At 39.5% G+C, this 18,681-nt stretch overlaps 2 protein-coding genes across 2 annotated transcripts in view; both read left to right on the plus strand.

Annotated features, from left to right (window-relative positions):
* Positions 1 to 18,681, plus strand: part of LOC141004605 (receptor-type tyrosine-protein phosphatase F-like) — a 448,688-nt gene that overhangs the window by 303,383 nt on the left and 126,624 nt on the right. Inside the window, exon 19 of the mRNA XM_073476198.1 lies at positions 2,990 to 3,087. Coding sequence (XP_073332299.1) covers positions 2,990 to 3,087 — 98 coding nt within the window. The remainder of the gene's footprint in view (positions 1 to 2,989; positions 3,088 to 18,681) is intronic.
* Positions 5,945 to 12,417, plus strand: LOC141004695 (uncharacterized). Its single transcript, XM_073476352.1, has 14 exons — positions 5,945 to 6,540; positions 6,829 to 6,927; positions 7,490 to 7,573; positions 7,863 to 7,928; positions 8,026 to 8,169; positions 8,252 to 8,588; positions 9,070 to 9,355; positions 9,791 to 10,024; positions 10,157 to 10,245; positions 10,360 to 10,464; positions 10,568 to 10,761; positions 10,882 to 11,046; positions 11,881 to 12,125; positions 12,272 to 12,417. Exons 1-14 carry the CDS (start codon positions 6,305 to 6,307, stop codon positions 12,292 to 12,294), a joined length of 2,307 nt encoding a protein of 768 aa, XP_073332453.1. The 5' UTR covers positions 5,945 to 6,304; the 3' UTR covers positions 12,295 to 12,417.

Genomic DNA, 18,681 nt, shown 5'->3' on the forward strand with positions numbered 1-18,681 from the left:
TACAAAAGAAACTTAAACAGGCTGGCCATCTTAATCCATCTGAAAAGTTAAAGGACTTTGAAATAAAATATCAAAATACTCACCAATCTCGACTGTTGCAGGACATAAAGATAACGTAATGAGAATTAGACAGTATTTTGAGAGGAGGAATTGAGAAAAGACTTGACTCTTATCAAGCAAGATTACTATGAAGAGGGCCCTAGAGCCACTTGGTTGCTGGCAAGGAGGTTTAGGAAACAACAGACTGTAAATATAATCCACAATATCAGAGATCTTTGCTCATGTCAACTGAAGCATAAGACTTCAGAAATAGAAAATACATTCAGAAACTACTATCGGAATGTATATACACAACCGCCCTCATCTAGCAAAGATGAAAAAAGACAGTTTCTTAATTCTCTTGATTTACCAACAGAAATACAAAACAATATTCATCCACTATAACACCTGACTAAGTATCTAAAGCTATATTCAGATTTAAGACAAGACAGAACTCTGGAAGCGATGGTTTTCCCTCAGAGTGGCACAGAAGAATTAACTCCTCTTCCTCATCCTTCAACTGGACTCTTAAAGAGGGTCAACTACCACCCTCATGGAGCAAGGCGATAATCTCTGTACTTCCCAAAGAAGGAAAAGACACCAAATACTGTAGCAATTATAGACCTATATCAATTCTCAATGTGGATTACAAAATATGCACTTCTATTATAGCAAAGAGATATGAGGCATTTATGGTGAATCTAATTGATGAGGATCAAACTGGGTTTATCGTAGGACACTCAAACTCAAGACAACATTAGAAGGACTGCAAAAAATCAACTGGATACAAACTAAATAAACAAGTACTATTTTGGTAAGTCTTGACGCTGAAAAAGCTTTTAACTGTGTGAATTGAAGTTTCCTGTAACTTGTGCTTGCACAATTTGGTTTCAACAAAGACTCAATTAAGTGCATTAAAACCATCTATCATAATCCTACTGCTAGAATAAAAAATAATGGTAGTCTAACAGAAACAATAAAGCTGGAGAGAGGCACTAGAAAATGATGTTGCTTGTCCCCCCTTCTCTTGGCCTTATACATTGAACCTCTGGCACAGGCTATACGTCACATTAAGGAATTAAAAGGAATTGATATCAATGGACAGAAACACATAATTGGTGCACCTCATAAACATATATAGCCACTCAGGTTACAAAGTGAATGTGAATAAATGATAATTAATAAATTATCGAGCAGCCTCAGACCAATAATCAAGTGGTGTAGCAATATCAAACCTATAAAAGGTACTACAAAATTCAATAGAACCAATAAGCTGCCACACACAGAATACTTTTGCACGCCACACTTTTCTGTTTTTCATTTGTAAAAAAATTTGAAAACCATGTATCATTTTCCCTCCACTTCACAATTATGCACCACTTTGTGTTGGTCTATCACATAAAATCCCAATAAAATACATTTACGTTTGTGGTTGTAATGTGACAAAATGTGGAAAAGTTCAAGGGGTATGAATACTTTTGCAAGCCACTGTATATTCATTATTGATTGAATTGATTCATTCACCGTGCTTGTTTATACAATTTTCAAGATGGACCAACATTGTATCCTAGATACAATATTTGCATTTCTGGTTGGATGGATTCCAGCTTTGTTCATCTTCAACACTTGTTTGAACAAGTCACTATTTGGGGCCATTCAACCATCAAGTATTCAACAATCCTTAAATCTTTTAAGGTCTCCAACAAGAGAGTTGTATTGGACACAGACCAGTTATCTTTTGATACTGCCATGTTTGTGTTCCTCCCCGAAGAAATGTCAGCAACTTAAAATAACCCCTACCTAAGACGAAGTGTTTAGCTGGTTATAGTTCTGACAAATATTTTCCTATTGAACCGATTATCAAAAGTTTACACCATGCATCCAGATCCGAATGAAGGCATTTTTATTCTGACTGAGCTATTATTTTGATTATTAGAGGAATATTAGGGTCCATGCAGCTAATGAAAGTGTTAACATGCTGATGTTAAGCAGATATTTTTACCAGGTTCACTTTTCAGTTTTGCCTGGCATGCTAACATAGAAATTAGCACAAGTACACCACAGGCTAATGGGAATGTCATTCTGTCCAAATGATGGTACTGAAGGACAGTCAGAGAATCCACAAAGTTATTGGGCTCCATTCTCTGTGGAAAGATTTTTACAAAATTTTGTGGCAATCCATCCAGAAATTGTCAAGATATTTCAGTCTGGAAAGCATGGTCACATAAGTTTTTTTTTAATGGAAACACAATGTCACCATGCCTTCAGATGACAGACTGACCAACTGATCAACAACCGATGCGCAACACTGCTGTCACACTGGCATGACTGAAAATTGAAGTCAATTCTGTGCTGGAATGCAATGAATATTGAGAGATACTGTATTTCACATATGCATAAAGCTGCAGAGCAGTACAGACAGCAACACAGACATACAGCTCCCTTGTCAGTGCTCCCTGTGTTCTTTTCTTCTCTCTGTCTTTTCCTAACTGACCCCTTTACTGTTTGTTTTGCCTGGTCTTTCGCCCACAGGTCCCAGTGTCTTCAGTTGCCTGAACAGTCCAAGTTAGTTTTTATTCCTCTTGTGTTTTACTAATGTAATGTACTCCCATTAGCTAACATCCTCCTTTCTCACACCACCTGCACTGAGTCAAGGGGGCACCCCAAGATAGAGCTGACCTTCCTATACAATTTATCAAGTCTCTTCCTGGCAGCAGTCATGATGCTGCACAGTCAGACATCATCCCACTGCTCAATACACAGCACTCTCATTGTCACCCCATACAACTGTGACCACTTAGCTCTGAGCCTTCTTGTGTGTGTGTGTGTGAGAGAGAGAGAGAGAGACAGAGAGAGAGTGTGTGTGAGAAAAAGAGAGGGAGAGAGAGAGAGAGAGAGAGAGAGAGATGGACTATACTTAACCACTCCACCTTTCACCCTATCACTGCAGGGATGCGGGAACATCCTCCCATAGCTACCTGTGACCTGGCAGACCATATAGAAAGTCTGAAGGCCAGTTGCGGTCTGCGCTTCTCTCAGGAGTATGAGGTAACATGGCTTTCAAGTAAAGCAACACACACTTTTGAGCCATATTTAAAGTCTGTTTTTGTCAACAATATATGAATTAGTTTCGTGGAGAAACATATGGACTAAGGAAACATAGTTATTCCTATGGTGTTTGTATGATTGAAAACTGATCATCTCTCCTCTGAAATACGTGACTGAATTTGTGTTGAGTATGTCAGATTATTGAATAGGGTTTTACTAATCCTTCGGTGTTGTTTTATACCCAAGCTAAATTGAAAGCTGTTCTTGAACCATTTGAAGTAAAAGCATGGTTTGGGGCTCTTTTGAAAGATGAACTGTTAAAAGCCCTATTCGCTGGAAATCACAATGGAACTACACAATATAGCCTATCACAAAAAAAAGAATACTTTACACATGATTTCCCAAGGCTATATCCCAGCAAAAAAGCCATTTTATGACCCAGGCTTGAGAGCAACAGAAACATATACACACTATAGTCCTGTATTGTTTTATTAATACTGAAGTGTGTGCATATAAAATAGTCAAAATCAAGTGCTAAGATGGAAAAAACAGCCTCTACAATGAGCAACATACAGAAAACTGTAAACTGCAAACTTCCAAGTTTAGACCTTAGAAAAAACATTGCCATTTTTGACTGTCAATTTCAACTGATTGTAACTGACAAACTTAAACAACAACAGTTTAGTTGTATTTTCAAGAACTGTTTGACTTGATGTTTTGGTTTATATGTTTTTTACTCATAGAGCAATGTCAAGGTCAAGTCACCCACTCACCACAGTCTCTAATCGTGACAGTTCTTGCTGGACTATAAAAGCGAGTGGATCGACAATCCCTGAATTATTTATTCTTTTTTTGCCACTATATTTTTATTTTGTTTTCAATTTTAACACCTTGAAATACAGCCTTTACATTTGCATATATTCATTTAACTTCCATACAACTGTAAGATCGCTGCATTTACTCACAAACAGACAAAAAATAAAAAAACAAAACATAACACTCCTGTTAAAGAAAATGGTAATCTATTCAAAATTGACTATAATTTGTAATTAGTGCAAATTAAAACACATATGCAGTGGAGGAAAAAATTATTTGATCCCTCACTGATTTCGTAAGTTTGCCCACTGACGAAGAAATTAACAGTCTATACTTTTAATGGTAGGTTTATTTTAACAGTGAGAGACAGAATATCAAAAAGAAAATCCAGGAAATCACATTAAAAAAGATAAAAATTGATTTGCATTTCATTGAGTGAAATAAGTATTTCATCCCCTACCAACCATAAAGAATTCTGGCTCCCACAGATTAGTCCTCTCGCTTTCAGAAAGTACTCCTAATCTCAACTCGTTAACTGTATAAAAGACACCTGTCCACAGAATCAATCAATCAGACACCAACCTCTCCATTGTGGGCAAGACCAAAGAGCTGTCTAAGGACATCAGGGACAAGATTGTAGACCTGCACAAGGCTGGAATGGGCTACAAGACCATTGGCAAGAAGCTGGGTGAGAAGTCGACAACTGACCGTCAATCTCCCTCGGTCCGGGGCTCCACGCAAGATCTCACCTCGTTGGGTATCACTGATCATGAGAAAGGTGAGGGATCAGCCCAGAACTACACGGAGGAGCTTGTTAATGATCTCAAGGTAGCTGGGACCACAGTCACCAAGAAAACCATTGGTAACACACTACGCCGTAATGGATTAAAATCCTGCAGCGCCCATAAGGTCCCCCTGCTCAAGAAGGCACATGTACAGGCCTGTCTGAAGTTTGCCACTGAACACCTGAATGATTCAGAGAATGATTGGGAGAAGGTGATGTGGTCAGATGAGACCAAAATCGAGCTCTTTGGTATCAATTCAACTCGCCGTGTTTGGAGGAAGAGGAATTCTGACTATGACCCCAAGTACACCATCCCCACCATCAAGCATGGAGGTGGAAGCATTATGCTTTGGGGGTGTTTCTCTGCTAAGGAGACAGGTCAACTTCACCGCATCGAGGGAAAGATGGATGGGGCCTTGTACCGTGAAATCCTGGGTGACAACCTCCGTCTCTCAGTCAGGACACTTAAAATGGGTTGTGGATGGGTCTTCCAGCACGACAATGACCCAAATCATACAGCCAAGGCAACAAAGGTGTGGCTCAAAAAGAAGCACACTAAGGTCATGGAGTGGCCTAGCCAGTCTCCGGACCTTAATCCTATAGAAAATCTGTGGAGGGAGCTGAAGCTTCAAGTTGCCAAGCGACAGCCTCGGAACCTTAAGGATTTGGTGAGGATCTGCAAAGAGGAGTGGTCCAAAATTCCTCCTGAGATGTGTGCAAACCTGGTAATCAACTACAAGAAACGTCTGACCTCTGTACTTGCCAACAAGGGTTTCTCCACCAAGTTCTAACTAATGTTTTGATAGGGGATCAAATACTTATTTCACTCAATGAATTGCAAAATAATTTATATCTTTTATTTAATGTGATTTTCTGGATTTTCTTTTTGATATTCTGTCTCTCACTGTTAAAATAAACCTACCATTAAAATTATAGACCATTCATTTCTTTGTCACTGGCCGAACTTACAAAATCAGTGAGGGATCAAATAATTATTTCCTCCACTGTATAATAGAACAATATAAATCCTACAAGATCAGAATCTGCAGTGTCCACAAAGACAAGTCACTTCTTCGTTCGTTAAATCCAAGTCCTTAATGTAGTTGATGAAAGGGCTCCATATGTCCTCAAATACATGCTGTTTAGCCTTTAATATGTAAGTTATCCACTCTAATGGAAGGCTTGATAATATCTGTCTTATCCATTGAGTTGTACTTGGTCTATGAATCTTATGCAACACATTTCTTGGCATTAAAGCTAGGGTCTGTAATCCTGTTCAAAAGCACTTTTTCTTATACTGGGGGAAATGGCCCGTCTAATTTCAGAGGAATCGGTACGCTATGTCAGCAGGAAAAGGAATGGAAAATAACAGAGCTCTGTGACAGCCGCAAGACTGAGAAAACTCCCCCCAATCCGTTCCCTTCGGTCTGAATAGCACGGATTGGTCGAAGTTTGCTCGGAGACTAAGGAACCAATCAGATGCCTTCATGTCTAGTTCTGCACCCGCCCCCTCCTACGGGAGTGCGCACCGCCTTCAGGTCTTGCTGCCTGCTGCCGATTCAGTAAACCTCTGCAGGACTACAGAGTTATAGAACGGATTTCGTGATCATTTGAGCAATGGCTGAGAAAACGCAGCCCAAACCGCCTCAACGGTTACTTGTTACGGCTCTTCCAGAGAAAAAGGCAAAAAAGAGAAAGCCAGAGGAAGAAAAGTCTGCAAACAAAAAGCTTCTGGATAAAGCAAGAGCGAAAACCAGAGTCAACATTGGTTCAGCTTTTGAGCGGTGGAGACAACTGAGGGATCTGAAGAGACTCAAAAGTGATGCCGAGGTTGCCGTCTTTCTGTTGGACAGGTAATTATTTGTTTAGCCTCAGGGAGGATTTCTTATTTTCATGAAAATGTAGGCTAACTTTTGCTAACGTAGCTACTATTGTAGCTTGTATTAGCCAAATGCTAATATTAGCTTCTCTGTGGTGTAAAACGGGCCGATGACGCTAGTATTGAATAGATTATAGTATACTGATTTTATACAAGATATTACTCTACTACCATAGTCGTCTGTGTCTGTGTTATTGTGATAAAAGACGTACATATATTGGCTTTTACAACCGCGGTGACGTAGCTCATTTATGTTTCATAGCTATGAGAAGGATCCATCAACCTCGACGCCGTCTAAAGGATTGATGAGGCCACCTCCCCCGCCAGTTTCAACTATTGTGTCTGAGTCTCTTTCCGACCGGTGAGTTCAACTGGCTGCTGCTGCTGCTGCTGCTGCTATGAATATGAATTTGTCAACGCTTTTACATCTAGCCTTTTCTGTTTTATGTGCCTCAAAGTGCTATTTGAGGTATTATTATCAGTGATATCTGCCATATCATTATACAAACATTATAAATACATGTAAATGTTAGTGATTAGATCACTGTCCTTCACCATAGGAGGTCCAGCACTCAACACAGAGTTGTTAACATCAACTAAAACAACAACCAACACTAAAATAAAACACAGCTACCATAAGTTGTACCTCTAACTTTGTGTGGTGTTGGTGGAGTAATTGATCATGTTACAAGCTTGTCATGGGCTGCAGTAGTCTGTACATGCTATGCAGTGAGGATAGGGACAACTGTGGATCTTCAGTTTATATCAATCTTTATGCTTTTTTGGTCCAACTGCCAAACCCAAGACTTCTATTTCTACATTATACATACACAAACAGTTCCATGTTTTGTCCTCTATGAATGAAGGGTAAATGTATGTTGATGCTGCACTGACAGTATTCTCTAATTGTGTAATCTTCACAGCGATGAAGACTTCTCAGTAGCTGGGGTTCAGGATTTGGACATAAGCTGCCCAGAGGAGACAGCTCTTCAGCAATTGGATGCAAGGTATGTTACTGACCACACACGCCATGCTTAGTTTATTTTGTTCTTTTTGCGTTTTTTGTTAATTGAATCCTTGTGTGCTTCTCCTTCCTTTGTCACGGCCGTGCGGCCCAGTTTGTGACGAGGGAGGAAGAAGCACACCAGGTCCAATTTATTTTAAGATTAGTCAGATGGTTTTGTCCAATAATTTGCAGAGTAAAATTTACTGTAAAATCATAGTCTGTGCATTATTTCAGCGACATGTGGTGATGTAATATTTCCTCTGTTTTTTGTGTGTGTTTCTCTTTTTTAGCATGTCGTCACTGGACCTAAACATTGTTGTTGATGCTGATGAATTTAACGATATTCGAAACTCCATGTAAGTTTCTGCATGAAGTGAAGATATATTTTTACTTGATTATCTTATTCATTTTGTGTATAACTATATTACGTTCTCTAAATTTAGTTTTCAACAGCATTGAATGGGAAGATGAAGACCAGACCTGGAATCCAGACATGAGCACACAGTCTGTGTCATCATCTGAAGAAGATGTAACCAAGGAAGTGGACTCTGATGATGACAGTGATGATTTAGATTTTAGGCCTCGTATTTGTATTAGGTAAGTTCAATACTCTCTAGCTACACTTACAGTGAAGTTATTGTGTTTTTTTTAGTTCTCATAGCTGTTCTTGTTATAACAGGACTGGTGGTGCTCTGAAGACTCCAATTGCATTGGAATCGCTCAAGGAAATCAGCATTGAGGACACTGTGCATGATGCTCCAGATAATGCCACAGATCCAACTATGTCAGATATGCCAACATTCTCAGAAGCAGCAAAAGTTGTGGTTGAGGATGACATAATTGGTCATCCTGCATCAATTGCATATCATAACAGCCTGAGGCAGCTTGCTGAGTATCTCCTCCTTCCGGTCAGCGTGTGTCCTGCCAAGGATCCAAACAGCAATGTTGAGTGCCAGGCACCTGGACCATTCGAAATCAATATCAGGTCCAGGGGAACATCTGCTGTTATTGAATGGGTGAGTTTTTATACAAGTTATAAAAGACTATTAATTTTTTGTGGGACTTGTATTTTCTTTTGCTGTTACATCAGGCATATTTTCAGAAGCAACTTCAACATACACAAATGGGAAGAGCTCCTAACATAAATGCTTTAGGGTGGAAGAAGAGAGCCTCTATGTCAGGTAACAAGTTGTAGTTGAAGGCTCTTCATTCTTCAACCGGTTTGATCAGACATCTGTCCCTCCCCCCAGCCCAGCCATTACTGCAGCAACCCCGCTCGTTGATACCTCTAGTATGCCATCTCATCCCCCCACTAAGCTCACCCCCACTTTTCTTCCTATTTGCACAACATCCCCACCCGCTACCATAGACCCTCCCTTGTCCCGTCTTTTCCTTTGAAACAATCTAGGTTAGGTGAGCAATCAGCTCTGGAGGTGGATAAAATCAAAGAAGGTTACTATAATGTGCTGTCTTTCTCTGTCTTTTTTTCACCCCCAGATGTGTCATCGTGGTCACACTGTTTGGAAGTGGGCTTCCCAACCAATGCTGAAATACGGAATGCTAGTTGGAGACTTCATGCTTTCCAGTAATATCCTGCTGTCGGGCAACAATTACGCCAAGACCTCACTACTGTTCAAGTATATGAACATGAGAATGGTAGACAGGTCGACATTCTTCCGAATCCAGGAATCGTATTGTGTGGACACAATAAAGGAGTTCTGGGATGAGAAGAGAGCCGCAGTCATCACCCAGCTCAAGGCAAAAGGTCCTGTTGTAGCACTGGGTGAGTTACAGACACATAAATAAACATTCAACACAAACCTACATTCTTCATCTAAAGCACAATATTATCAATGTATTCTCAAGGAATGGTTTTGTCAGGGCAAAACAATATTGATAGAAAGATCAAAAACTAAAAAGTCTATTATGTAGTAGAGTGTAGGTGGTGCCGGGTGTACTACGGAGGACCATGACAGTGTATTCTAGATCAGGGGGCAGTGACAATCAAGGACCCTCTCCAGATATCATGTAATTATCACATTTATACCAGAAGTGAAGAAGTGCTTAGCCTTAGCAAAAGTGAAGAATGTCTTCTTCAGTGTTGACATAAAAATTCATGATACAATATATTTTTTATATGAAGGGCTGGACAGTGGCTTCTCACAAAGTTTGATCAACATAAATGACAAGTTTGATTTGTTCTAATTTGTTTTCAAAGGAGATGGTCGCATGGACAGTCCTGGATTTTCTGCACAGTATTGTACATATACTGCCATGGACAATGAATCCAAGAAGATAATGTGCACGGTCAACATCGACAAGCGTGAGACAATGCGCAACTCTGTCATCATGGAGAAGGAGGGCTTCATGCGAGCATTTGAGACACTACGCAAAGAACTCCAAATTGAGGAATTCTGCACAGATGCTCATTCACAGATATCAGCCCTCTTCAGTAAGTTTATTATCGTGATTTGCTGGACTACAGAAATAGAGTCCCATACCACAAATATTAGTTTCATTATTATGAATGGGCAATAATTACAATTATGACTGAGCATATTTCATTTGGCTTTTTGTCCTACAGACCAAAAAGGGAAATATAAAGATTGTGGCGTCAGACACACCCTGGACATGTGGCATGGGTCCAAAAGTTTGGGGAAACGAATTCATGCAGTAAGTACATGATCTCTATGTAGATTGATATAGCTGGATTTAAAAAATATCATCTACTGAAATTTCAGAAACTAATTTGACATTCCTACAATGTAATTCTGATGCAATGTCCAGGCAGGACAACAAAAGGGGTGTGCCATCCTTCAGATGTGGACCAAAGACATCTGCAACCACTTCTGGTATTGCTGCAAGACTGCAGATACATACACAGAGTTCTTTGTAAGTATTATAGAAATAAAAATATCTAGGCCAGATTTTATTTTGTAATAGTTATTTTGGAGAAATTGATTCTTTTGTTATTGACCACATTTATTTTTCTTAGGACATGTGGGCTGGCCTGCTTCACCACGTGTCAGGAACACATGCGTGGGCCTTAGGTGCCTGTCACCATGGTCCCTTGGTGGAGGACAGAGAGAAGACCTGGATCGAGAAGAATTCTGTAGCACACCAGAGACTGAGAGAAGTTGTCCTTGACGCACGCTGGCTAAAGAATGTACACAAATATCTACATTTCCGGTAAGTCAGTATAGGTCTATGTTCCACTTACTGTTTTCACAATGAAACTTTGACTTCTTGTCAGTCATAATTGTCATAATCAGATTCTGAAGTAATTGTAAATGCTCTCTGTGCTCTCAGGTCTACTGCAGAATTGGAGTCGTTCCATAATCACATTTTGATGTATGCGAGCAAACGCTTCTCCTTTTCACCGCCTGTGTACGCCGCTCGAGTCATGTTGGCTGTCCTGGACTACAACCACCATGTTGACAGACCAGTCAAGAAAAGGACTGATGGCTCGATTCAGTATGTTCATTTTTATCTTATAAAAATAAAATACTTATTTTTAATTTCCAGAATTCAAGAGGACATCACAGTGCACAGATTTTGGTTAAAAACATACATTAAAGGTTTATTTTTTTATAGGAGGATTAGCACAGTCAAGCATGTGAACACTGATGAGCAAAAAAAAAGGCCAAAAAATATTAAGATACCTTTCTTGGTGTTTTTGAAGAGGACATTTTTGTCCCCAAATGTTAAGAACGTACATTTTTCATAAGGGTGCACAAGGGTGAAGAATAGAGACTTCCTTCAGCCAACAAGGTTTTTATTTTCTTTGCAAAGAAAAGGTCAATCAACATGCTTGCGGTTCAAAATGAAGGGAAACATTTACACCTGAGTAAAAGCCCACCTCTGATGTGTGCTTTACGTCCTTTGTCTGCTGTAGGGTCGTCCTCTTACCTAGGGTGTGTTTTCACACTCTTTTGTCTTTCACAGATGGGCAGTGACCCCCTGAAGTGTGAAGCTAAGAGGTCTAGTCAGCACAATTTAAAATACAAAAGGATTTGAGTATTGATGAGAAAGTGAGATGTTTGGTGTCTCAGGTAGTTGAAATCTAAAGGGATTCAATTTACAATTACAATTTAAAAGTCTGATATTTTGGTGAGAATGTGGGAGGTTGTGTGTCTTAGAAATAAGTTGAAATTACAGTGGTTATGATAGATGTTGCTCCCTTCAGACATTGTTCAACTGCGGGCAGAGCTTTATGCCTCAGACCTTGACGCATACAACTCCACCCTGACTAAATTCTATGCTAATATGAATGTATCACAAAGCTTCTTATCTTTTCTCTTATTACAGATACGGCAAGGTGTACAACAAAAAGTCAAAGAAGTGGAGCCTGTACACAGAAAAGGTGGAGAAGGACTACAGCTACATTCCAGACCTTCAAAGTGCAATTCTGCGGTGCAGGCTGTCTGCTACTGGGGGTTTGCCACGGACTGCAAGGAAAAGGCCAGATGATCCACGTCAACATGGGGTTCTGTCAGGTGTCCCAGCTCCATCGATGCAGGAACTTTTGCAGACCCAACTCAGCAGAGGCCTAGGTGAGTTTTCTTACAATATTGTAGCTTGATGAAGTTATAACATAATGTACACATTATGTACACGCTCTAAGTATTCTTATTCATTGATTGTCTCAAAACATTTATTAATTATTATCAGATGTGTAATTGTGATATTCTTCCTAAAGGTAAATCACTGCCAAAGGAGTAGATCACCACAGCTGACAACTACTCCACACAGCCTGACCTGTCTCCCATCCCTGGAAACACCATGTATATACTATTCTTGAAAATCTACAGATTATTTATGTAACAATAAAAAGAGTTATACCAATTTTGTTGTTGTTTGTAATCACTTATTTTGAATGTGGTGGTGAGAAAATCTATTGCTTGTTTTGCAGATATAGTACAATGAAAGGCATTCATCTTTTTCAAAAGTTTTATTCAAAAATGACAAAATATAAATAACAAGAGACAAATTTTAAATAAAAGTAAAATATAAACAACCTTGTTATGTGCATAATGTAAACCTCAGTGCAAATGTTGCCATATAAATGGCAGGGCTTCAGTGTAAATCTTTAGATCTCTTTTCAGACTCTGCTAGGGACAAAACCCTTGTACTGTCCATTGGGGTCTGGGTAGCGGTCTCTGATTTTCCAGACACAGCAACTAGGAATAACCACTCTGTGCCCAGCACCCAGTGCCCCATATTGCCACTGATGCTGAGATCTGCAGGACGTCGAACAGGAGGCTTGGGTCCCTTGTAAGGCAGATCTGAAGCACCTGATGGGATTCTTCCAAGCTCAGTCGTCCAATTCTAGCCTGTAAAAAAAAACAGTTCATCAAGAAGATTAGACCTTGTCCTTTATTATTACTAATATTATTTTTGGTTTGTTGCCAGACCAGAGTTGAAAATTTAATTTGTTTATATTTTTCTTTTACAGTTTATGAATGACAATAAACTAAAAGAAATGTTGTGCTCACAGTAAATGGCATGTCATTGTTTACCGTTCTAGATAATGTGGAGATCATGGGGGGCAAAAGGCTATTTTAGAAAGGCTACCTGCTCTTCTGCAATTCTTTGAGCTTGCAGATTCTCCATTCGTTGAATATCCTCATCTTGTAAACGCTCTCCAGTCGCAGTCCGGCTTGCTCCACGTCCTTGACCTCGAGTTCCTCGGCCTCTGCCCCTTGCAGCCCCTCGAGCACGGCCTCCTCTGGCTCTAGCACGACCGCGTCCTCTTGGAGCTGAAGACGTGCTCGGTTGCGGACTGTAGCTCGGATCTGAGCCAGTGCTCTGATCATGTAAACTCTAACAATCAAACAACAAAGATATCGTTAGCCTAATAGCATTTCTGTCTAACTAATTTTTAGAGTAAAATTGACATATTGGCCCAAATGTACTTCTCTAACACTTCTGCATTACCCTGCATTATTGTCAATGAAAAAACCGAGTTGCTATTACATGCTATGTGACTAATAACAATAATAATAAAAATAAAACACGTTTGTCAGTGAATAACACGTAACACGTATTACAATGTAATTTAGCTGATGGGTCTGTATCCAGCCGGATCCTTGGAGAGATTCGGCAGATTCAGACCCGACCTGCCTCTGGGTCTGCACAGACTGATGTGCTAGAAAACAAAACAAAAAACATAATAATATAGTTTACTTACAGATAAATGAGACATGATTCTGTTCGTTGTTGTCCTCCAAAATACTCCGAAATAGCTAGCTCTTTAGGTTAGCTCCAGGTTAGCTTCCCTCTCCGTGCCGCTTGTCATTTTTGGTGTGCGGCTGTGCGCGTTCCTGTGTGTGGGGGCGTGGCTTGGACGGACTCACTGACGGGAGGGGGAGCAGGGGGGAGGAACTTAGAGGAGGCAGGAGGAGGTGCATTTTTCAATTCTTGCTCGCTCTCTTGCTAGTTTTCCAGGATTACAGACCCTAGCTTTAAGCAAGCTGAGGTCTATAAATGCTCGCTCATTCCTACTAAAATTATGTTTCTCTGGGTATAAGCCCAGAGTTTTCCTTCCATGCATTCAACTTATACTGTGAGTTTTCTGATGAATAAGATGTCAGCAACCTTAAAATTCTGATATGATACCCTTTCTCAAACTGTCCTTTATCATCATTTTCTCCAAGGATGAATGTGGGGGTCTAGTAAGTATATTATTTTGATAATATCTTTGTCTCAAAAGGCATCGTAATACCAGAGTCTGTCAAGTAAAGGTCTTGGATAATTTTAAGTCCTGTGGAGTCCCAATTTAAACGTTGCATCCGCTCTTCCTGGTATAAAAAAAATAAGATTACCCTATATTGGACTATATTGAGAGAATGCATGTGGTTCTTTTAAATATTTTTGTACATCATACCATATCTGTATGCTTTTCAATTGGGTTTTTAGGTTGTTTCCTTAGTATCTTTACTGTGTCTGAGTATATGTATGAGGGAAGAGGTAATGTTAGACCATGAGATTCCATTTCAGTCAAATGTGGAGGCTCATTTGTTGAAAAGTAGAACATAACAGACCTTAGCTGTGCAGCCCAGTAATAAATCTGGAGGAGGTGGCAGAGGAATAGTTTGAAATAGATAGAGTAGCTTCAGTAGTATATTCATTTTTAAAATATTAATTCTCCCAATTATAAATACTGGTAGTGACATCCATCTATCGATTGACTTATCTAATTTTCATCACCAAAGGTTCATAATTAGCTTCAACAATGTTTTCCAACCTTGGCAAAATTTGTACTCCCTGATATTTAAACTGCTCTACAGCATTAAATTGAATTACCTCTGGAATTGGATTCTTTCTGTATTTCTTTTGAGTTGATTAGTAATATAGAAGATTTTTTTGTTATTTACCTTATATTCCGAAATATCACCAAATGTTTTGATTAGCTGTAACACAGCCGGTGTTGATTTTTTAAAATTTGACATGAATAGAATTACAATATCAGCATACAAGGATATTCTGTGTTCTGTCTGCCCCACTGCTATACCAAAAAGTTGCTGATGTGAACGTACTCTGATTGTGAGAGGTTCAAATGCTAGTGTGAACAATAAAGGAGATCGTGGGCAACCTTGTCGGCAGCCTTTACTGATCTTTATTGGTTTTGAAATATTTCTTTTTGTCAAGATTTCTGCAGTAGAATTTGTATATATCACCTTAACCCATTTTATGAAATTACTTCCAATTCCAAACCTTTCTGAAACATTAAAAAGATAAGGCCATTAGACCCTATCAAAGGCCTTTTCCGCATCTAATGATAAGAGTGTTGCATCTGACATTTCTTTGTTACTATGAATAATGTTCAATATCCTTCTTACATTGTGAAAACCCTGCCTTCCTATTATAAATCCGTTTTGATCTCTATTAATAATATTTGGCAGTAGTTTTTGGAACCATTTTGCCAACAGTTTACATATTATCCTGAGGTCAGAGTTTAATAAACTTATGGGTCTCATGTTTTCACAGGTTAGAAGGTTTACCTGGTTTTGGCAGTAAAGTAATCAAAGTACTATTCATAGAGGGTGGAAAACTGCCTTTCTGAAATGCTTCCAGAAACATCTCCAAAAGTGGTGTTAGCATCTTATTTTTGATTTTTTTTATATAGATCGATTGGGAGACCATCTGGTCCTGCCCTTTTTCCTGACTTTATATTATCAATGGCATTTTTTGTATCATATAATTCTTTATAGTAGCCTCTAAAGGCATCATTAATTTCTATAGGATCCACTTTATCTTTCCCATTAGATGTAATAGTTGTAATTGATGTTTTGGTTTCCAGTTGTCTAATCTGCCATGCTAATAATTTACCCGATTTGTCACCCTGTTCAAAGAACAATTGCTTTAGTCTCAGAAGACTGGAGGCAGCTCTGAAAACAGACAGCTTATCACATTCAGCCCTCAAAATCAGTAATTTGCTTTCCATTTGTGGGTCACTTTTCTCATTAACTTTTTCCTGGAGAATCTTTATTTTATATTCCAATTGTACTCACTCCTCATGTGCCTTTTTAACTGATAATATGTCCTCTTAGGAAAGCTTTAAATGCTTTCAACTTTATACAAGCAGAAGTTTGTGTAGTGTTAAATTCAAAGAACCCTTCTATCTGTTTTCCTATATATTTCACAAATTCTTCGTCTTGTAACCATTTGTGCTGAAAGTGCCATCTAGCTGGGTCTTTTGTCAATTTTTTATCCACATATACTATACAACATTGGGCATCATCTGAGATCACGATATTATCATAGAAGCTGTCATGAATTTTATACCGCAATTCTGAGGAATTTAAAAAATAATCAGAATATGTCTTAAATGTGTTTGAGTAACAAGAGTAGGCTTTGGCATGCAGTCTCAATTCTCTCCATATATATATATCCATATCCAACAGGCTGAGTTTGTTAATAAAGCAAAGAATAACTGCTCTCCACCTATTATGAGACTGATCCACTCCTGTGGATCTGTCCATACTGGGATTCAATGTACAATTAAAATCCCCTGCTATTACATAATGTCCTGTCCCTGCCGAACTCCATCAAATCTTGATGAAAACTCAGTCTTCATGGAGTTTATAGCAGCCAGTATTGCATCTGCCTTCACACCTCCGAGTGTCTCCCCTCTGCTGACCTTGTCCTCCACCATGTCCTTGTTAACTTTCTGTGTTTCACTGCAAACACGATAGTCAGTTAGCTTCAGCGGCCTTGACGGTTTGCTTTTTTCTGTACTTAATTTGCCACCCTTCGACATTATAGTATCCACACTAACACTATATGACCACGTTGTGTTGCAAATGTGAGTATTTTCAGTAGAAATTATAGTAGCTAAGGCAGAGCAGTGCGAGACACATGTCTTCCTAGGTGGCCGCCATAACTGGAAGTCCTTTATTATCCATTCTTTTGATATTCAAGTGACAATCCAAAATCGAAAAAAGTATATAAAACAAATAATACTTTGGTTGTTGTACTTTGATTTTATGCTCTGATCAAAATTAAGGAATTAAAAAAAGGGCCACAGGCAGACTTTTATTTGTGTGCCCCGACAGCTAATTTATTATGGCTTTATTGACACACACAGTAGGTCAGGGTCATATACTATTCTGTTTATAGAGATTTATGAGCTGTGGCTTTGCAGGTAAACGCATTGATCTCTTACGCCCTTCTCCCGGTCTTCTGCTGCTCCTCTCGGGGTCACTCCTCCTCCTGAGCCTCTCTTCACTGCAACTGCTGTGTCTCTGGGCTCATTAGGTAGAGCAGACAAGCTGGATGGTAACTGGCCCACTGACCCCAGCGGCTCCGGAGGATGAGTGACCCCAAGAGGAGCAGCAGAAGACCAGGAGAAGGGCTTCACTCCATGATGTGGAATGTACCATACCCTTCTATCAGACCATTCTAACTGATGTTCAGGCACACATGCCCTTAGTGATGACATCATTGAGAAAGTTGGTGTATTCCAGATGGAACTTCTCATTTCTCTCAAACCTCCCCTTCAACCTAAGAATATGTTGCTTGGCAATAGAATCCTAATAGATAGGGTCCAGTTCCATGACTGCTGATAACCTTCTATGGCTCAAGCATTTTGGAAGCATTGGTGCCTATCAACAATTCCTCTTCAGCTTGAATGTGAGGAATACTAACACCATCTGGATATTGTCCTTGATGATGTTATCTGTTCTTACAGGCATCCTCTTCTGGGTATACACCTCTTAATAGATCACAGAACTATATCCCAGTGAATACATTGTATTTGCATTTCACCTGTACTGGTAGAATAGATAGAATCCTGTCACTGTTTCCGGTCCCTGTATGACCATACAGCAGGTGCAATAACAGCTTATAATTTCTATCAGAATACATCCTCACAAGTGTCTCAGTTTATGTAACCACAATATGGCTGCATAGGGAAGGAGCTCCCAACTGAACCAGAGTGATTACAATAATACTCCCATACAAACTGAGAAAATCATTTTGAATAAAAGCATAAAGAAAGGGGGTAAGATGTCTACCAAGACACTGAGCAGTAAACACCAACAGAAAGCAGAGGTGGACGGAGAGGATGAGATGCAACAACACAAACAGTTAGTGGTTGATAAAGCTAACAATCGGCAAGGGAGGATAAACTACGCAAGGCCCGGCTGGAGAAATGGCCGATTTGGAGCTGATTCTGCAAGAATTAAGAGGATTTCACCAAGAAACCAAAGAACAATTAGAGACAATTAAAGAAGACATTTTGAAGGCAGACACTAGATTGGATGAAGCAGAGGGGCGAATCAAGAAAGCAGAGGAGGGGATCCAAAATAGAGATGAAGTCATGACGGCGATGCTAAGGCTACATATGAAGTTAGAGAACAAGCTAATAGACTTGGAGAGTCACTCTAGACGTGAGAATCTAAGGATTTATGGGGTGCCAGAGGATGTAGAGAAAGAGTGACCAACGATGGTAACATTCTTGGAAAATTTACTCCAAGAGGGACTTGGTCTAACCAAGGACGTGCCCCATTTGCAGATTGAAAGAGCACACTGTTCAGTGGGGCCACAACTGCCAGAAGACGCTCCACTATGCTCCATCATAGCAAAGCTCTTAAGTCTTAACATGAA

Source organism: Pagrus major, chromosome 11, assembly GCF_040436345.1.
Source record: "Pagrus major chromosome 11, Pma_NU_1.0".
In the NCBI taxonomy this organism is placed as follows: domain Eukaryota; kingdom Metazoa; phylum Chordata; class Actinopteri; order Spariformes; family Sparidae; genus Pagrus; species Pagrus major.